Genomic DNA, 19,220 nt, shown 5'->3' on the forward strand with positions numbered 1-19,220 from the left:
CACACACACACACACACACACACACAGGGTGAAAAGCGAGGATTATTATATTTGGTCATTTTTAAGACTAAGCAGATGCTACAGAGTACTGGTCTCACTTACTCTTATATTAAATCCTAGAAGATCACTTATAACACCTGAGACAGCAGAAAGGATAACGACTCGTGTGATATTGTAGATTAAGGGATTCATCGTCAGTCCATAGAGTCTAAATGGTGTGTCCAACTCCTACAAAAACATGAAAGAACGGAGATGAGATCCATGGCCTCTCGATGGCCGCCACTGATTTCTCGGCTGTGTTTTAGGTCTTGGGTGGGGATGACTGCGTCAGGCCATCTTTCCTTCATGTTCAATAGCTGCATTCAGAAAACCTCTAATGGACTCTCATCTACTTTTCCACTAGCTACGTGATTAAATGTGGGTTTGCATGGTATGTTATTTGTGATTTTTAAGAAATGTTCATTTGAAAAATGTGACAGATGTCAGCAATCACCTGAACCTGGGTAATGAGATGAGAAATTTTTTTCTATGTAGTCATTAACCCCAAACTATCAAGTTGGTATTTTGAATGTACACAGCCTGACATCTACCTGTTCCTACGGTCTCCTTCAGTAAGTAAAGCATTGATTTAAGTGCTAGTAAAAGTGTATCACGGGATATTACTTACTTTCAATAACTTGGTAGACAGCTTTAATACATTATTTACTAGAGTAAGCTGTTCTTTCTTATTCGGCTTTTTCTCCATCTTAAGATATAAATTAATCTAAGAGAAAAAGGAGATATTAAGGCAAATGTCACAAAAAAAGATATATACATACTGCATTAAGTCTGGCAGATTTGAGAGTAATATATTCAAATAAAATACATTTTGAAATTCCTGCAGTTATTTCTACAGACTACATATGTCACATGCCCTACACCCCACCCCAATCAGTCACATCTGGCAAAGAAAAGCTATTTAGTGGATTAAAATATATATATATATTTAGTATTACACTTTTTGTGTATATATACATATATATATACATATATACATATATGTATATATACATATATATATATATACACATATATACACAAAAAGTGTAATACTAATTATAACACAACAATTAACATATGAATTCCTTCAGTTCAAAAGCTCTCTCTTACTCTTTTTGGTGTCTCCCACATAAACTAACATCCTTGGGAAACACAATTGAGATGTAAGAAGATAGCTGCTGCTTTTCACTTGCTATATTCACTTGCTATATTTCCTTATCTTTTCTCTGCTAGGAAATATTCCCCACTATAATTCTAAGGCAAAAAAAGAAAATCTAATGATACCAAATGTTTTTATTTATAACTTATGGATAAACATGAAATCAAAATTAAACAAACAAAACCCCTTTATATTACTCTGTATTTATAAGAAACATTTCCCAGTCTTAAAATCCAGTTACATACTAAAGAGCAAGCATTTTCCAAACACTGAATGTATCCTACAGCTGATAGAGAAGAAATTCAAGAAGCTTATTAAACATGCTTAAATGACAAGTACTACAAAGATCTAATATCTGATGTGGAATATGTCATTAAAAACATGCTCCATTACCACCAATAAAGATAACTTTATAATATACAAAATACTTTCAATCCATAAGATCTTAATTCTTACAATTCTGGGAACAGGTGGAGAAGATTATTACCCTCATTTCACGAGGAGGAAACACTTATATAGTAGCAGAGTGACTTGTAAGTTCACACAGCTAGAAAGTGCTAAATCTAAACTCAAACCTGAATCTTCCACACAGATTTTATTACGCCATCTCTAACCACAGCACCAAGTCGACAAGGACCAACCAATACCTGCTCAGTAAGTAATATTGAAACATTGCTGTATTTCTTATTGGTTTCAGACCCCAGTGAAGCAAGACGCAGCAAGAAAAGTAGTAAAGCTGTTTCCCAGATCAAAAATTCCCAATTATAAGCATCATTCAGGAAAGTTTTATGCCCTTGGAGAACCTATACAAAAGACCAAAAAAAGTTAAGTTTTTCATTTGTCTCCAAATCTATGTTTCCCCTCCTTTATTCTAGCAATTTAAAAAGATTTAGAAGTTACCAATATTTTATGCTCAAAGCAGAAGAGTTTAAATACTCATATAAAGCATTATCTTTTTAACTAATCACTATTTCTTTAAGTTCCCTGATTTTTTCCTTTGCATGAAAGACAGCAAAAGTCTGAGAGTAACAAAGGAGGAAAACATACAACAAGTGAAGTAAGACAAACACATTTCCAGCCTTTTAACCACTAGTATGCCCACTCATGATTATTTGGTGACCATTTTTCAAAGTATTAAATTTGCATTTATCTGACTAGTAGGGCTTCCTAAAACATGTGGCCCATCCTATTAGTATGACTAGAAAATCCTGAGGATCAATTCTTTACTCCATTTGAGGACATGAATAACAAGAGCAGCAGCAGAAGCTACCAGTTAGCAAATGCCTGTTATGTGTCAAGTTTTCTGTAAAAGTCTTTGGTTGTTTCAAAATTTACTCAAGTCAGCCCAAGGTAAAATGGGATTGATTGAAAAATATACTGAGAACCCTCACTGAAACAAATGCTGGCCTTTGGAAAACCAGGAGGTCCCAGAGCAGCTCCCTTCTCCATCTCTCTTCCTTGAGGGCCTTTGGGCTCTCATCACCACTCCTCTTAGCTAATTCTGTTGCCTTGCAAGAACCTCGTTTACTGCACCCCTGACTCTAACTTGCTCCAGCTTTGGCTTATCATAGCACCCTACTGGTCCCACTGACCCCCTATAGACCTTCCTTCTCCAAAGTCCACCACAGATATCTCAGCTTTTCAATTCTAGTTTGCAAAAGAGGGATACATTTAGCTTAGTCTGGGTCAAGTGTTCACCCCTGCCTGTAACCAGGGAATGAAAGTAACAACTATAGCAACCTAGACCCACCTCTTCACCAGGATGGTTGGTTTATAGCAATAGATAACACACAAACCATAGTCAAATGGCTATAAAACCAAACACAAAGAAAAACTCTTAAAACCAGCCAGAGATGCCAGGGGGAGGAGGGTAGGGAGAGGGTAGTGGGGTTATGGACATTGGGCAAGGTATGTGCTATGAAGTATGTAAACTTGGCGATTCACAGACCTGTACCCCTGGGGCTAATAATACATTATATGTTAATTTAAAAAATAAAAAATTAAAAAAAAAAAAGACAGCCAGAGAAAAAGGACATTACTTTCAAAAGAGATGCAATAAGACTAACAGCTAACTTCTTAGGATAAAACATGGAAATCAGAAAACAACAGAATCTTAAAGGTACTGAAAGCAACTGGCAACCTAGAAATGTATTCTCAGCAAAAACATCCTTTAAACATGAAAGTGATAAAAGACATTTTCAAACAAACAAAAACAGAATTCATCACCAAGCCAATTATTCAAACAGGAGGAAAATAATCCCAGAAAAAAACAGAAATGCAAGAACTAATGAAAAGGGTAAATATGTAGGTAAATATAAATGAATAATAAACTACAAAAAATAATAATCTTGTAGGTTTAAAATATATGTAAAATTTATTTTATTTTTTTAAACAAGTATTTTTTTTTAATTTTTTAATTTATTTATTTGACAGACAGAGATCACAAGTAGGCAGAGAGGGAGGCAGAGGGAGAGGAAGGGAAGCAGGCTCCCTGCTGAGCAGAGAGCCTGATGCGGGGCTCGATCGCAGGACCCTTGGATCATGACCTAAGCCGAAGGCAGAGGCTTCAACCCACTGAGCCACCCAGGTGCCCCTAAAATATATGTAAAATTTAAATGAAGGACACTACTAATGGGTGAATGGGTAAATGAGGTAAAGTGTTCTAAGGTCCTAGCATTATCAAGGGAGCAGAAATTAATAATTTATTAGACTATAATAAACTAAGGATGTACGTTGTAATCTCTGAGGTCAGTAGTAGTAAAAGAACATATAACAAGTTAACAGAGAGGATTAAATGGAATACTATAAAATATTAGATTAATAAAAGATGGCAAGAAAGGAAAGAAAAATTAATAAGTAGACCAAATAAGAACTAAATAGTATTTTATACATGGTAATTACATTAAATAATGAGCTAGACAATCCAAAACACTAAGTCTGTGAAGCTGGATTAAGACATAAGCAACCAAAAAAAAAAAGAAAAAAGAAAAAGGATATGTTGATTACAGGAAACATGACTCAAATATGAAGACAAAATAAATGAAAGGGTGGGCAAAGATAACATGCAAAAACTAACCAAAAGACAGCTGGTGTAGTTAATATCAAACAGAGTAGACTTTAAGTTAAGAAACATTAGATTCAGAGACATAAGATCATGAAAGATAAAGAACAGCCTGACACTTTTCCAGGTTAAAGAAGACTAAGGAGACAAGATAACTAAATGCACCATGTAGTCTTGGGTTGAGAAAAAGTAATTATGAAGGTCATAAAAGCCAGCTCGAAAATGTACAAAGTGAAAATTGACAGAAATAAAAAGGAATAAAATTGACAGAAATAAAAGGAATAAAAGAGAAATTCACCATCCCAGTAGACTTGAACACACCTCTGGCAATGGCTGACAGAATAAGAAGACCAAAAACATGACTAAGGATGTTGGAGATGCAGGTAACACAACAAATAAACATGGACTAATTTACATAGAAAGAATGCTGCTCACCCAAACAACAGAACACAAGTTCTTTCAAAGTGCTGATGGGGATTTAATAAAACTGAACATATGTCAGATAATAAAGCAAGCCTCTACAAATTTCAAAGGAGTGAAACATTCAGAATATGTTCTCTGACCACAGTAGAATTAAGTTAAAACTCAATAAATGGAACAATACAAGCTAAGCCTTCAACTTCTTATAATGAAGAAAGCAGAGAGGTCCACCCCCACACCCCAAAAAAGATACAGGGACCTGTTGAAAGGATACAGGAGGGAGCTTCAAGGATCTCCCACTGGCCAAATCTGGGACAATTTAGTCATCAAAAGAAATACAGTAATAGATTACAATCTATTCAATAAAAATCAGAATGTATGAGTCCATAATGGAAGGAAGGATGGAAGGAAGGAAGGAAACGAAGAAGAAACAAAAGAAAGGTCAACCATACAGTGACAACTAACAAACGTGTGGAAGGAAAGATGGAGTCAGAAAAATCACTATTCTGTAACCCTCATGGCATGACAGTTTTATCACCAATCAAAAATTGCCAACTAAAATTAGAGTGATCTTAGAGTCTTAAAGCACTCAGAATTACTTTATTCTCATTTCAAAAGTAAGGAAAATTAACAAGTATTCAAAATAGCAAAAGAAATTTAGATACATTTAAAAAAAAAATACATATTTCAACACGACCATGCTGGTGCCTTGCTCTTGAGAAACAAATTTTCATCACACACACACACACACACACACGTCTAGAATAGATAGTGAATCTTATTAGAATTTCCGTTCTTCATTAAAACAAATATAAAACTCTTACCTGGGCACAGCAAATGAAAGCAATGGAAAGTGTCAGCAAGAAGACCGAAGATACAACCACATCAACTGAACGCTGCGGACCCCGTCTCTGTGGAGTGAGACACATAGGTTAGGATTACAGTTAGAGACAGCAATGGCTCTCGCGCCATTCACATACTGAATTTTACTACATGAATGTGAGAATAAATGTTTATAAGAAGTTTCTGGCATAGGATTTTAACACATTTTGGACATGTTTCACTTGAAGCACTGAAATTCATTGCTGTTCCAAATTAAGAGTGTGAGTGATTCACTGATGTATTTTCAGCTGGAATATTTTCCCAAAAGTCAGAAAAAGATGCAACTTTCAATTTTTGATTCTGCCCTAAGAATTTATTTTGCCTTTTCCCTTTCTAAGCTCTTATTTAGTTACTTCTAGCAGTGCAGCAGACAGATCACTTCCAGCTTGGTGTCCAGCATGTCTGTCAGCCACTGATACAATCCGCCCAGTACACACGACTAACTCCACCACTCACTGACGATCTGCTGCCAGCAATTTCAGTGAGCGGGCTCCCTGCATGTTTTTGCATACACTCTATGGTTAGTCAGGTGAAACTCACCTTTAGAAAGGAACGCAGTGATAACCATATCTTAATGTTCTCCACTTTTTTAAGTCTGAAATGAGGTATTTCGTATTTCCTAGCTTTCCTGGCAGAGGTAATATGGCTGAAGAGTTTTGCAAATAAAAATCTCTAGAAGGGGTTAAAAAAAAATCATAAAGTGAAAGGTACAAATGTGTCTCTGTGTACATATTTATATAATTGCAAGCAATATTCCCCATATATAAAAAATAATAAAGGATGAAATTGATCACTTAGATCATCAATAGCTCATGACCCTGTTGCTTCCAAACCACATTCCATTGTAATCTGTGTCTCCATAACATGGTACACTCCTGACATTTTCAAGAAATATTCTTGGCAGACCTTTGTGAATCCCCAACTTCACAAACACAAACGTTTACAGAATTCTGGTTTAGTCCCAAATTAAATTTCCATTCGTGGAAATTTAATTTCAAACATGTTTTTTTGCACATAACACCAATATATCAAGTCCTCAATTCCAAATTCTTATAGAAATTCAACAAATCTCTTTCTCACTTGACCGTTTTTCACAGAAACATTTTGACTTTGAGGATAACTACACATGTCATGGGCAAACGGGCACAGAGGCACACTGAAGTACAGGAGCTCAGCGGTCAGCCAGGCTGAGTCCCTGCCTAAGCCACTTACTCCTACACATGAGCTCAGCGAAATGCCAGATTACAACATGTCATTTGTGAATAACCGATATCACGATTCTTAAACCCACAAATACCAAAAACCCATTCATCAATCCTTCATTGCCCACATTAACTTTTGGAGAGAGAACAAATCAAGAAAACAAAATCAACTCAATGAAATATAATACGCAAAAGCAGAGGCAAGAAATTTTACTTAACTCTCTACTGACCTGTTTATACGTTCTCTCTGCCACACACATCATGAAAAAAAAAATCCAAGTAAGACACAATCGTTCAAAAAAATTAATCATAGACAAAATAATGATAGGTGTAACAGGTGGTGCCCCACAAAAAAGAGTCATGATCTCCTCAGCTGAAATGGACTTTAGCTGGTCAAGGCTCTTGTCACGGAAAAGTCGATGTAAAAAAGGAAAAAATGCTAGTCCAATGGTGACGACATTTCCCAGCATCTGATAACCTACTCCTTGCTGATATGCATTCACCTGGGAATTAATTTAAAATGTCCAACATTATTACACAGTTAAATGGAGTTACAAAGCAGTATTTACCAAGTACTACTTAGATTATTAAAAACTACCTGTTTTATAGCCAAAAGAAGTACAAATAAAGATGATTTATCATTCTTTGATTTCATTAAAAATCAGGCTTAAATGAGATAAAGAATATTTGCAGAAGTATACCTGGATAATGACTATGTTCACAGAGAACACTGTAATAGATCCAAAAATATACCCAAGTAAAGATTCTAACTACAACATGAAAAAAATATATATTTGTGTTTCAAAAGCAGAGTCAGTACTTTGGTCACTGAATAGTGATCATTAAACTGATCACTGAAACTGAAACTGAAATAGCTGATCATTAAACAGGTTTTCTGAAAAACTCATGAAATCTTACCCTGCTCATGATGATGCCACTTATTTCCAACACAGACATATCCATCTTTTTGCACTCATTCCCTTCCCAGATTATTGCACTAACTCGATCAGAGGCAGGACTTGAGTTCTGAAGCCAGAATAAGTGGTTCTAAAAGAAAAAAAGAAAAAACTCTTTCCATCCACCCTTCTTTCTTTCCTCTGTTGGATTTTTCTCCCCACTGTTCAGTTCTCAGGCCACATTCACCAGTGCTGGACCTCATCATTCCATTCTCTCCTTCCCAGAGCTCATCATGCCCATAGCCACATCCGTGATGCTCATCTCTGGTCCCTTTTTCTTCAATAAGCCAATTTCTGACCTAGAGTGAGACTAAATGTCTTCTGTGATGACAGGAAGTAGAATTCCATGGTCTTCAAGGTGGCTTCCCCATCAAAAGGTCTGGAAGTGAGCCTAAGCTCAGTTTACTCATGGTATGCTAAGGAGAAAAGTATTTCTAGAGCAGAGTGACCGGACCGGAGACAGCAGGAAGTTAGGTAGGGGAACTGCTAATAATAAGTCTTACATGTTACATGAATGACTGAGGAGTTAAGCCTTTCTCTGGCCTAATCAGGACACGGAAAAGCATAGAAAACTCAAGAGGAGAAAGCTCAAGATTAAAGAAAAAAGTGCCATTTCCTTCTGCTATGTAAGTTCTTATTCTTCAAGTACCAACTCAAGTCCCATTTCGCCATGGTCAGCTCATTGGCACAAGTCTCACTATTCTGCCCTTCCCTGAAATTAAAGACCCTTAGAGTCTATATCAGACAAATTAGCATGTAATTATATGCTACTTTTCTAATGTCCTCTACTTATTTCCCCTATAATCATCTTGTCCTCAAGCTAAAATATAAATTTCTAAAAAAAAAAAATCACATGGTGTATTTCTTCTCTTTCTGCTACAATGCACAGTACAATGCTGATGAGCATGTATTGATTTATTCATTGGTGATGCCAAAAAAAAATGTATGAAGTGCCAACTATGTAACATGCGCCCCAGATACAATGGAGAACAAGACAGACACTGTCCTTGACATCAAGGAGATTACAGACTGATGGGAGACATAATTAAATAAAGTTACTGCACGGCATGACAAGGGAAGGAAAGAGGGCTTCAGGAGCAAATGAGAAAGGCTTCATAAGGAAGGATCATTTAAGCCAAGACATGAAAAAGAAAAAGGAGTGAGCTGAAGGAACAGTATCAGAGAAAAGTGCGTTCTAGGCAAATAAGCCAGAGGCCCACGGGGAACGGTACGACCCTGAAAGAAGTTCAACCACGGTAAAGTAGAGCACGTGAGAGCTGGGGGAGGAATGATCAGAGATGAGACTTTATTGGAATGAATAAAGAAATGGAAGCAAATAACCCCAATGGGGGAAATAGCACTTAAAAGATTTTAAGGGGAATGACATGATCGCAGCTGCAGTATGGAAGAGCAGATGAAGGGAGCAAGCCCACAGAAGCTGTTAATGATCCAGATAGCCCCAAGCAGGGGACACACAAGTAGACAGAGAGATATTATTCAGTGGAGTTAAGAGGATGTGAGGACCGATTAGAAACATGCTGGAGAAGGTGGGGTTTCCCAGGTTTCTGCCTTTGGTGGTTAGTGGTAGATTCAAAAATATGGGGAATAAAAGAACAGGGTAGGTAGGGGAATTGGGAAATGATGAATTCCTTTTGATATGGTGAGTTTCATGTTACCTTACATATGCCTTAAAATTATACTGAAAATCCCAGAAGTGCAAAGGACGTCAAGATCATCAGGATGCTATGTAGTGGTTACTGTATTACTATATTACTAGTTATGTTACTCCTAGGGCCAGTGTAATGTAGATGAATCATCAGACAAAATGTAAAGAATCTTTAGATTCAAGCTTTGATGGCAAAATTGAAAGAAAAAAGGCTTAAAGCTTTAATGAAGAAGTGTATGTTGTTTCTGGTTAGTCTTTAAGAATTGTATACATCTAATGAAGCAAGACTTTTTTCATAAAAATGTGTAACCTAAGTCAATGGTAACCTAGAGTCTAGAAAATTCACTAATTCAACAAATGAATATCCACCACTCAGTATTTATAAATCACTGTGGAAATATATAGCCTAAAGGACAACCAAAGCAGAAGAAATGATGACATTGCCCCAAACATCTGGAATGTTGGTTTGAGAACCACTTCTAACCATTCAATCTATCCAGCAGTGGAAAAAGCTCTCTCATGAAGTAACAATCACTCCGGCTCTAGAAGTATTTAAGCAGAGGCCACTGATCATCTGATGGGGATACTAATAACAATGCTAACATTTATCAGGTGCTCACTCTTTGCCAGACACTGTGCTAAGCACCTTCCTATTACCTCGTTAGATCTATCACAATAGTCCCAAGAAGTGGTAACTATTATTACCACTTGAGAATTCCTACATTGATTGGAAGGTTCAAATACCTTCTAAGGAATCTCTAATTTCAGGCTATCTGATTTTGTGATATTAATATAAAACCTAAAATTAAAAGCATCACTTGGTTTATACATTATTAGAAAAGCAAGCAATGCCATTTCTTAGTAATTCATATATAACACTGTGATGTCTGCAAAAATATGAGGTTGATGGACCAAACAACCCCGCTTACATAAAATGAACATTAAGGATCATTCTAAGGAAAATAATGAGGAAAAGTATTATGAAGAAAAACTTAGGTTAGGGCAACTTCAGAGAACTCCCCCCACCCTCTGTTATAATACCAACATCTTCACTTACAGACTATACTCAATTTCCTCATCTCTAAATTAGAGATAATAATAGTATCCACCATATACGACTATAGTAAAGTCGATGGGCTAATATGGTACCTGGCCCATAAGTACAGTGAGTATTACCTATTATTACCATCACCTTTACAGACCTGCTGAAAAACATCTTCTTTGGGGTCACGTTTGGTCCCTGAGTGAAGGGTATTCACATGGGCCCCCTCACTGTCACTGGTGACAGACGATCGACACTCTGGGCCATGCAGCAGGTCGTCCCATAGCATATCCTCAGTCTCCGAGTCATGGCGGGTGCTTTCTGAGTCTCTTCTCGACATGTGGAGGCTTCGGGAGCCACCACTCATGCCCGACCTTGAGCCCTTTCAAGGAAAACAGAAAACCAAAACTATATATTTTTTTTTCATTCATTTTTAAAAGCAATCATTTATCTGAAATAAAAGTCAAACAAGTTATCTGTGGTGATGGCTGGCAAGCTTTCTTAAGTTGACCCCCACAAGGCTTCACATAACAATAATACATTTTAATAAGTCAACGTCGAACTCCAATGACTCTCTAACAAGCAGGACTTTAAAAGGACACCCTCTGAGAAGTTTTCGCCCAGTCATGAGATGGTTCCACTCATGTTCCCTGGGATGACAGTGACCTCTACCTGCATATCCCGAGGATCTACCCTGGGTATGGGTGTGGCCAAGCCTACTGACATACCCAAAGTGTCCCCTACTCTAAATAACGTGAGTGTGACTGCAGATCTAGTCACATCCCGGGGACCGGGCCAAACATGGAAAGGACAGTCAGACTGTAAAAAGGGTGCACAGTGCGGCTCTCCCGCAGGACAAACATAAATATGGAAGTTTTTCCACATCCTGGACAGCCTTGTCAATCGAAGCAAAACTCACACTCCCACCATCTACCCCACTCACCTCTGAATGGTAACCTTCCAAATGGACAATATGCCCATGAGCTGCATAGTGAGATTTGCTGCTCCCACCTCTTAGTGGTGGAAGACAGGAATGAGGCTTGAGAATAAGGCCCACATTCCAAGTCAATATAAGGGAGCCTTCTCATCCTCTGGGGACTGAGCAAGCCCTTACTGAGCCTCATCTCATCTAGGATGCTTTTGAGATTAGAGTCAAAGTGAAACACCTCCTTTGATTTTTGGGGGTGAACAGCCACAGGAAAGCTGCCAGACAGGTAGACAGACAGGGGGTGGCGGGGGAGGCCAGGCAGACAGAAGCACTACTTTAGGACAACCAATAAAAAAAAGCAATGGATAAAGATATGACAGTGGGGACCAGGCCTGGAACAGTGACCTGTCAGAAGGCTACCTTACCTGACTGAAGGCTGCCGATTCAAATTCTGATTCTGCCAGACTATCCGAATCCCGAGCTGTGTGACACCACTTGGGAGTGCTTTTCTTTACCTGACAAAAATGAAGCCAACCAACAAAAGGAAAACATGTCCAACATCTTGTGACTATTCAGTGATCTGGGGATCGATGCTGATACTTTTACAAACTCAAAATTACCTGAGTGTTGAGGTGCCTGGTAAGTATGGATTTTCTATTCTTCACTTCACAGCCGTTGTCACTTGAGGCCCCTTCCACACTTCTACGTAGCATCATCATCTGTGTCCGGGCTTCACCGTCCTCCTCACTGGACAGATCATCCGAAATCCCATTCCCCAGTCGCCTGAAAGCCTCCTACAAAGAGAACAGCAATTTCTTCCCAGGGGACAGCCCAAAATACTCCAGTAAGCCGCACATGCGAAAACAAAAAAAGCACATAAAAACCAAGAAATGATGAAAGTAAGCCAAAAGTGAACAAGCCTATATATTACTCCGGTCTCAGTAAAGAAAAACAGTGAACTCTCTTGGAACTAAACAGGCTCATGGACATATTACGTAGAGGATAGAAGCACAGGCTTGTGTCTGGGGCACGGCCCTTCTCCTCACTAGCGTGTAACTGGAGGCAAGTCACTAACCTGAGGCTCCATTTCCTCATCTGAACAGTGACGGTAATAAAAGCACCTATCTCACAGAGCGGTGAGAACAATGAGCTGACTTACTATGTATAAAGCACTCAGGATAGTGCCTAGTTGCAGTAATGGCTCAAGAATATTAGCTATTTTTGTAATTACTACATGCCACCATCTAATAAATGAGAACATATTTAAGATGATGCAATGGAAGGGTAGTTTCAGAGCTAGACCATCTCGGCTACACCTAGAAAATAGTCTCCCAAACCCCTCTCATATCATCACTGCATCTCTGCAATACAGCCAGGAGTCTCTCCATGGATCTGTTGATACCTCCCAGCCCACTGCTGAGGCTGGGTCAGCAGCCAATGAAATAACATGCTCTTGTTCCAGAAATTAAAAGAATAAACTACAGTCCTCGTGTGTTATTCTCCTTTTTGTGTCCTGTGGTTTCACATTTCACTTATTTGTTAAGACAAATTACACAAACCTATTAGTATCTACTTGACATCTCTAGCAGAGTCTAAGAATGGCCAAATTTTACACAGGAAAGGAAAGATTTTGTTATACATAAATATATGTTTATATATAATCATCTAACTCTTACCCTGTGGCACTTCTCTCCATCTGAAAATTTTGCTTTCTCTCTTGTTTGCCACATTTTAGTCTCTGGTCGACACTGTCTCTTCTTAATGATAGGATGCAGACAACTTGAGTCATTGTCCGTTTCAGTCCCTTTGTTACTGATTAGTTTTACTCTTTTACTCCTAATTTTAAAAAAGAAAAAAAAAGATTACTAGCTTGTTTTCTGAAAGTAGTATCTTTCATGAAATCATTTGCATTTGAAGAATCCAAGTTGATCCTTGAACAACATGGGTTTGAACTGCAGGTTCCACTTATTCGTGGATCTTTTAAAAAAATACCACATAGCGTTATAGATGTACTTCCTCTTCCTGATGATTTTCTCAATCACATTCCTTTCCCTCTAGCTCACTTTATTGTAAGAATACGGTATATCATACATATAACACACAAAATGTGTGTTTATCAACTATTCACATACTATTACTAAGGCTTCCAGTCAACAGGCACCCCTAACCCCTGCACTCAAGGGTCAACTGTGTATTATTCTGGAAATCAAGAAAATTCAGAAACCCCATTTTTCAGGCTTCTGGCTTGCCTAAGGGTGTAGGAAGCCAGAATAGAGGTATCTCTAGTCTCCAAAGAGGCACCACAGTTAATTTCAAGAGTAAGCCTCTTCTTTTCTGTTTTGCAAGGAAGTGGGTTCAGTCTTCCCTTCACCCTCTCAGACAGGGTGCCAATGCCTACCTCACATCACCTGTTTATGTCACTCGAAGAAATGTCTTCCCTCTCCTGTCCCTCAAAGACCAGCAATTCTTGACTTCATGACTCCTGCTGACTACTTCCCCCCTGAATAATCACTCCGTCTGCTGAACAGCATGGCCTTTAGTCAGCAGGTAACCACTTCAGATATTTTTACATTGCTATGATTGCATCATCCTCTTATCTTCCTGATTAGAGAGTAAAATCACCAAAAAACAGGGATGCCCAGTAGGGCACACAACGTTCAGCACAAAGAACCCCAACTAAAGAGTATAACCTATCTTGAGAAAAGTATGTGAATATATACAGGCATTCCCCACCTTTCAAAAGTATGCAAAAGCAAAACAAAAATTTGCTCTTCTGAGAGACCCACATTAGGACCAGTGTTGGCTAACCAGAAGAACTCTGAAAAGGATTTTTGCTTTCACAAGAGAAGGTGCAAAATGCAACTAGCAATCAGCACTTGTTTTCCAGCAAGTAGTGACAGAAGCCGCATGCCCGGCAGCAGCAAGGGTGGCCCCTCGGAGCTCCTGCCCCGGGAGCTACACTCAGCCTCTCAGCATCTAGCCAACATGGCTTTGAACTACATCTGGGAGCATCTGTGCTTTGTCTCCACTTCTTTCATGCATCCCTTAGCAAGATGCAACCTAAGGTATCAGAAAAGCCTAAGAGAGCCTATTGTTTGGGTCTGAGAAGGCTCAAAAACCTCTTCCATATAAATTCATGGTAATTGCTTCTTTGCTTTATGGCCTGCGAAAGGCTTCACAGGAACACTCTACTTTTGGAAAGGAGAGGGAAACGTGTACCTCATCTTCAAAAAAGGAGCAGGAAGAGCACTTTATTTTTGAGTCATAATCATTAATAGATGACAAAATAAGTATTTCTTCAAGTCATACTAGTGTTGTCATGACACTGTAAAATCGTGAAGGAGATAGAATTTGTCTTGGATCCATTTCCCTTTCTGACCTACAGCCTATCAACACCAGCTTCCTGCATGCCATTTCTAAAGAGGTATCAGCTTTCACACTGAAAAATACCGATCCTTTTAAAATTCTTTTTTCCCTCAAGATGTCAGCCAATATGGTTTAAAATATTTACCCTTTCTAAGTATTTATATTTCTGTAAACTTGTGATCTAAAATGTCATTAAAGATTAAATAGAATGAAATTTTTATGGTAGAATCCTGGACTTATGGGGAACCTGACAGACAGTGGAGACGTATGGAGGAAGCAAATCCTTCTAGAACCGTTAATGCTCACACCACAATTATAATATGCTTACACTGTGTTCTCCTACTTAGAAATCATACTAGGTTAACACTGATGTGAACATAAAATCAAATAAACATTCCAGTGTGATACTTTCTCACCTGTTCCCAAAGAGAGTCTCCCAAAAACTGCCAATAAAGGGAATAGACTCCAAAGTTTCCACTCCTCTGACTTTATCAGAGGAGTTATTTCCATTTTCTCGGCTCCCATCACCATTGACAGTTTTCCGTAATTTTCTACAAACAAACACACACACAAAAATTCAACAACTTCAGATTATTCAAGAACTTTTATATTTCTGCCCTAAATATCCTTACAGAAATTGATACCAATGGGTTACAACGTGAAATGAATTACAGTGAATTTCATATAATGAGGATAAATCATGCAAGAATGTTTCTGACTGAGGGGCAAAACTGGATTTCAAACCAAAGTCCTAGGTTATCATTTTGTTCAGTATTTATTTTTTAAGGATTTTATTTATTTATTTGACAGAGAGAGAGAGAAAGATCATAAGTAGGTAGAGAGGCAGGCAGAGAGAGAGGGGGAAGCAGGCTCCCTGCTGAGCAGAGCGTAATATGGGACTCAATCCCAAGACCCTGAGACCATGACCTGAGCCGAAGGCAGAGGCTTAACCCACTGAGCCACCCAGGTGCCCCTCATTTTGTTCAATATTTAAGGAAATGGAACCGATATTTCAAAATATTATTAAAAGAAAATTTTCACACGTATGACCAACAGTCTTTTCAGGAACACTCAACACAACTAGTAAAAGGAACAATTCCTTTAAATATGGATGTCAAAAATCAATGCATTGGACACACTTCATCAGAGAACACAAAATAATAGCAACTGATCACTTTGTATGGCTACCTGAAGCAGTTAAAAGATATATCCTATAAATCACCAATGGGATATATCGCATGTGATTTCCTTAGAAATCATTCAATTGATTTTTTCAATTCAATTCAATTAATTGAATAGAATTATCAAGGAATCCTTTTTTTGAAAAAAAAGTTTTGAAAATAACATTCAAAAATAAGAATAAATATGTTGAAATTCAAATTAAAAAAAAATCTTTAGTAACTGTTTAGGAGAACAAAATCTATAGATATTCTGAGGAATGATAATATAAAAAAAAACAAAAACAAAACCAAAACTCTAACAGTTCCAAAACCACACATAGCACATAATCAATAAAAACATGACATGACCTCAATGTGTAGAAATGTCAAATACCTCTCTTTTAAAAGCTCAGAATACTTAGAAATCCATTTTTATTATATACCATTGAAAAAAAGGTAAAAATTTTAGTAGCACTAACCTAATGTACTAACACCCATATTTATACAGTGAATTTTCACCAAATTTTGATTGAGACTATATTTTGATGAATGTGTTTTCAACATCACTATTTAAGGTAAATTTTAATAAAGTACAATATAGTATCAGATTTTTCCTTTTAAACAACTGTACTGAATGACAAAATCCCACCTGGAATTAAAAGGTCATGACAATGTTTCCTATCATCAGGAAGAAAAGAGAGAGCCAAAAAAATAATTTCAAAAGGCATGCAAAACAGAAGATTTGTAATTAATTTCTTTGAGGATTTTGTAAGCATGTACAATGCCTCTCCTAGAAAATATACAACTACCAAGTGTAATTTCTCATCTTACCTTCTTCTCCGATTTCCATTGTTTCCCGATGGCCTTGTTATCTGAGTAGACACGATCTGACAGTGGACAGTTCCCATGAGTAACATAAGGCACAAGGGTCCAAGCACTTCACTTACATTCACAATAGGCATCATAAAATACAACACGAGTGCTAGAACTGAAAAGAAGAGGTTTCAAAATGTAAAACATAAAGAAAGGCTCATCTTTATATCTAATCCTAGCAATTGCATAAACTATTGCTATAAAAACCTATCAATCTGAAAAGTATAAGGAAAGAGCACATAATTTTCGACAGTGCAATCCACCTGCACATCAGTTGAGTGAAAACTTAAGGCCTTAGGTCACAGAGCAAGAGAAGAATAATAGGTTTAAAGGATTTGCCTTCCCGGCAGTATAAGAATCTAGATACTTCAAAAGGCTCTCCACCACCAAACAGCTAAATGCTGTATGATACATACTACTGAGTGTTGTTCTGCTCAGAGGAACAGTATTTTTCCAAGGCCCACACCTGTACCAGCAGCAGTTAGCAAAGCTGGGATTTGAACCAAGGCAACTGGGCTCTAGAGTCCTTACTCTAAACGACTATGCTATACTGCCTCTTCGTACATGCATATGAACTGTCCAAAGAATCAGTGGTGAAAGAACAGGAAAACATCAAAAATTACATCCCAAAAAATCCAGATACAATTTCACAGATCAGTTCTTTCAGACTTTAACATAAGGATAATTCTTGTGATATATCAACTATTCCTATGTGGAGAAAAAGCTAGCAAATTCATTTCATACCCTAACACCCTATCACCCAAATATAACAACAATAGCACCAAAACAATAAACTACAAACCTTGCTGGCTTGTGGATGTGGACAGAAATTCACTAGTGAAAGGCAGGCACTGTGAATGAAGGGATTTTCATCTATTTGGCTCACTGCTAAAGCTAGATCAATAAGTAGCACATAATGGATACTTAATATTTGTTGAATGAGTAATTAAAATACCATAAATCTGAATAAATCTGAATAATCCACCGAGACCATGCAGGGTTTATGCTGGAAGGAAAAATATCTCAGAGCCTTGATAGAACAATACATGTATAGACATGGTAGGCATTTACATATTTGTAGACTGAAATGATTTAATCTGATAATTTAATAACATGTAATTTGGGTCACATATATACAAATTATCTCAATTGAAAATTGGGTAAAAGGCCTTTGTCCCTGATTCCTGGGAGGTAACCTCTAAATCCTTGGAATTTCTCAAGTGATGGAAGTTATTCACAGTGGGCTTCTTGGACCAAACCTGATAGTTCATGCCAACGAGGTGACTACGGATGGGGTTAGCCATACCAGAGAAACCAACCATGTGATTAGAGGGTTGAGGCTTTGAGCCACAGTGTATCAGCCTGACCCCTGGGGGAGAGGTAGGAGGGAGGGCTGAAGACTGAGTTGCCTATTTGGCCAATGACTCAACTGGTTATGTCTATATAATAATCCTCAGTAAAAATTCTGGATACCAAAGCTTGGGTGAGCATCCCTGATTGGCAATAGTCTATTAGTACTGCTACCTATCATGGCAAAAAGTGTACCATATCCCTGAGAATGATGAACACTTCCTGTTTGGAATCCTCCCAAACTATGCACCTCTTCTAATTCATTCAATATAACTTTTAGAATAATAAAACTGTAATTGTAAGTATAGCACTTTCCCGAATTCTGGGAGTCATTCTAGTGAATTATCAAAGGAATTAATAGGGGACCTTCAAAACTGTAGCCAGTGGGTCAGAAGTAAGGGTAGCACTGGGGACTCCCAAAGTGAGGCTGGTGTCTGAAGTGGGAGAATCTTATGAAGGACCATACCTTTAACCTGTGAGTTTGGCCAACTCCTATAGTGAAAAAGCATTCCATAAAAATCAACATTTGTTCCTGATTTATAATTAATCTTAAATGCCAATCTCTTCTAAAATACTAGGAATATAAAAATATGTCCCTAATATACCAAAGAGGAAATGAACACGCATCATACTGAGAAAGACACTCAGAACCAGGAACAAAAGGATAAGCATTCTTACTGTTACTACTTAATGCTGCTCTGAAAATGCTGACTAATTCAATCATAGCAAATGAAATGTATGAAAAAGGAGGAGACCAGATTTTCATTATTTACCAGCAACGTGGCTGTATGGTTAGAAAATGTGAAAGAAGCACTGAAAAACTATTAAAATTAATGAGGGTTTAATAGAATGCAGTAAGCAGAAGTATTCTTAATAAACATAAACTAACAGCTTTCAAATGTAACAGCACTAACCAGTTGAAATTTATAAAACAAAAAAAGTGTCGTATCTGGGAGCAACAACAAAAATAAAAACAAATATTTCACTTTTATGGGGAAGCACTGAAGTGTCCACTGATGGATGAGTATATGAACAAAATATGGGACATACGTATAATGGATTCTTATTCATCATTTAAAAAGAAGGAAGCGTACATGCTGTGTATGGATGAGCCTT

General features: G+C 37.6%; 1 protein-coding gene across 11 annotated transcripts in view; it reads right to left on the reverse strand.

The window, feature by feature from the left end:
• LOC111143416 (putative homeodomain transcription factor 1) overlaps positions 1–19,220 on the reverse strand; it is a 68,270-nt gene that overhangs the window by 24,833 nt on the left and 24,217 nt on the right. For all 11 annotated transcript variants that reach the window (XR_002640327.1, XR_002640326.1, XR_002640325.1 and 8 more), the window contains 13 exons: positions 16,713–16,869; positions 15,138–15,272; positions 13,032–13,191; positions 11,976–12,149; positions 11,781–11,870; positions 10,588–10,809; positions 7,682–7,810; positions 6,994–7,266; positions 6,102–6,233; positions 5,504–5,590; positions 1,846–2,001; positions 668–763; positions 103–228 (listed from right to left, as the gene is read on the reverse strand). Coding sequence is in view for 7 of the 11 variants with exons in the window: in XM_022497142.1 (XP_022352850.1) it covers positions 103–228; positions 668–763; positions 1,846–2,001; positions 5,504–5,590; positions 6,102–6,233; positions 6,994–7,266; positions 7,682–7,810; positions 10,588–10,809; positions 11,781–11,870; positions 11,976–12,149; positions 13,032–13,191; positions 15,138–15,272; positions 16,713–16,869 (1,937 nt within the window). In the remaining 4 variants the exon portion in view is untranslated. The remainder of the gene's footprint in view (positions 1–102; positions 229–667; positions 764–1,845; positions 2,002–5,503; positions 5,591–6,101; positions 6,234–6,993; positions 7,267–7,681; positions 7,811–10,587; positions 10,810–11,780; positions 11,871–11,975; positions 12,150–13,031; positions 13,192–15,137; positions 15,273–16,712; positions 16,870–19,220) is intronic.

The sequence above is a fragment of the Enhydra lutris genome, unplaced genomic scaffold, assembly GCF_002288905.1.
Source record: "Enhydra lutris kenyoni isolate GAN:26980312 unplaced genomic scaffold, ASM228890v2 scaffoldscaffold9, whole genome shotgun sequence".
NCBI classification, from domain to species: domain Eukaryota; kingdom Metazoa; phylum Chordata; class Mammalia; order Carnivora; family Mustelidae; genus Enhydra; species Enhydra lutris.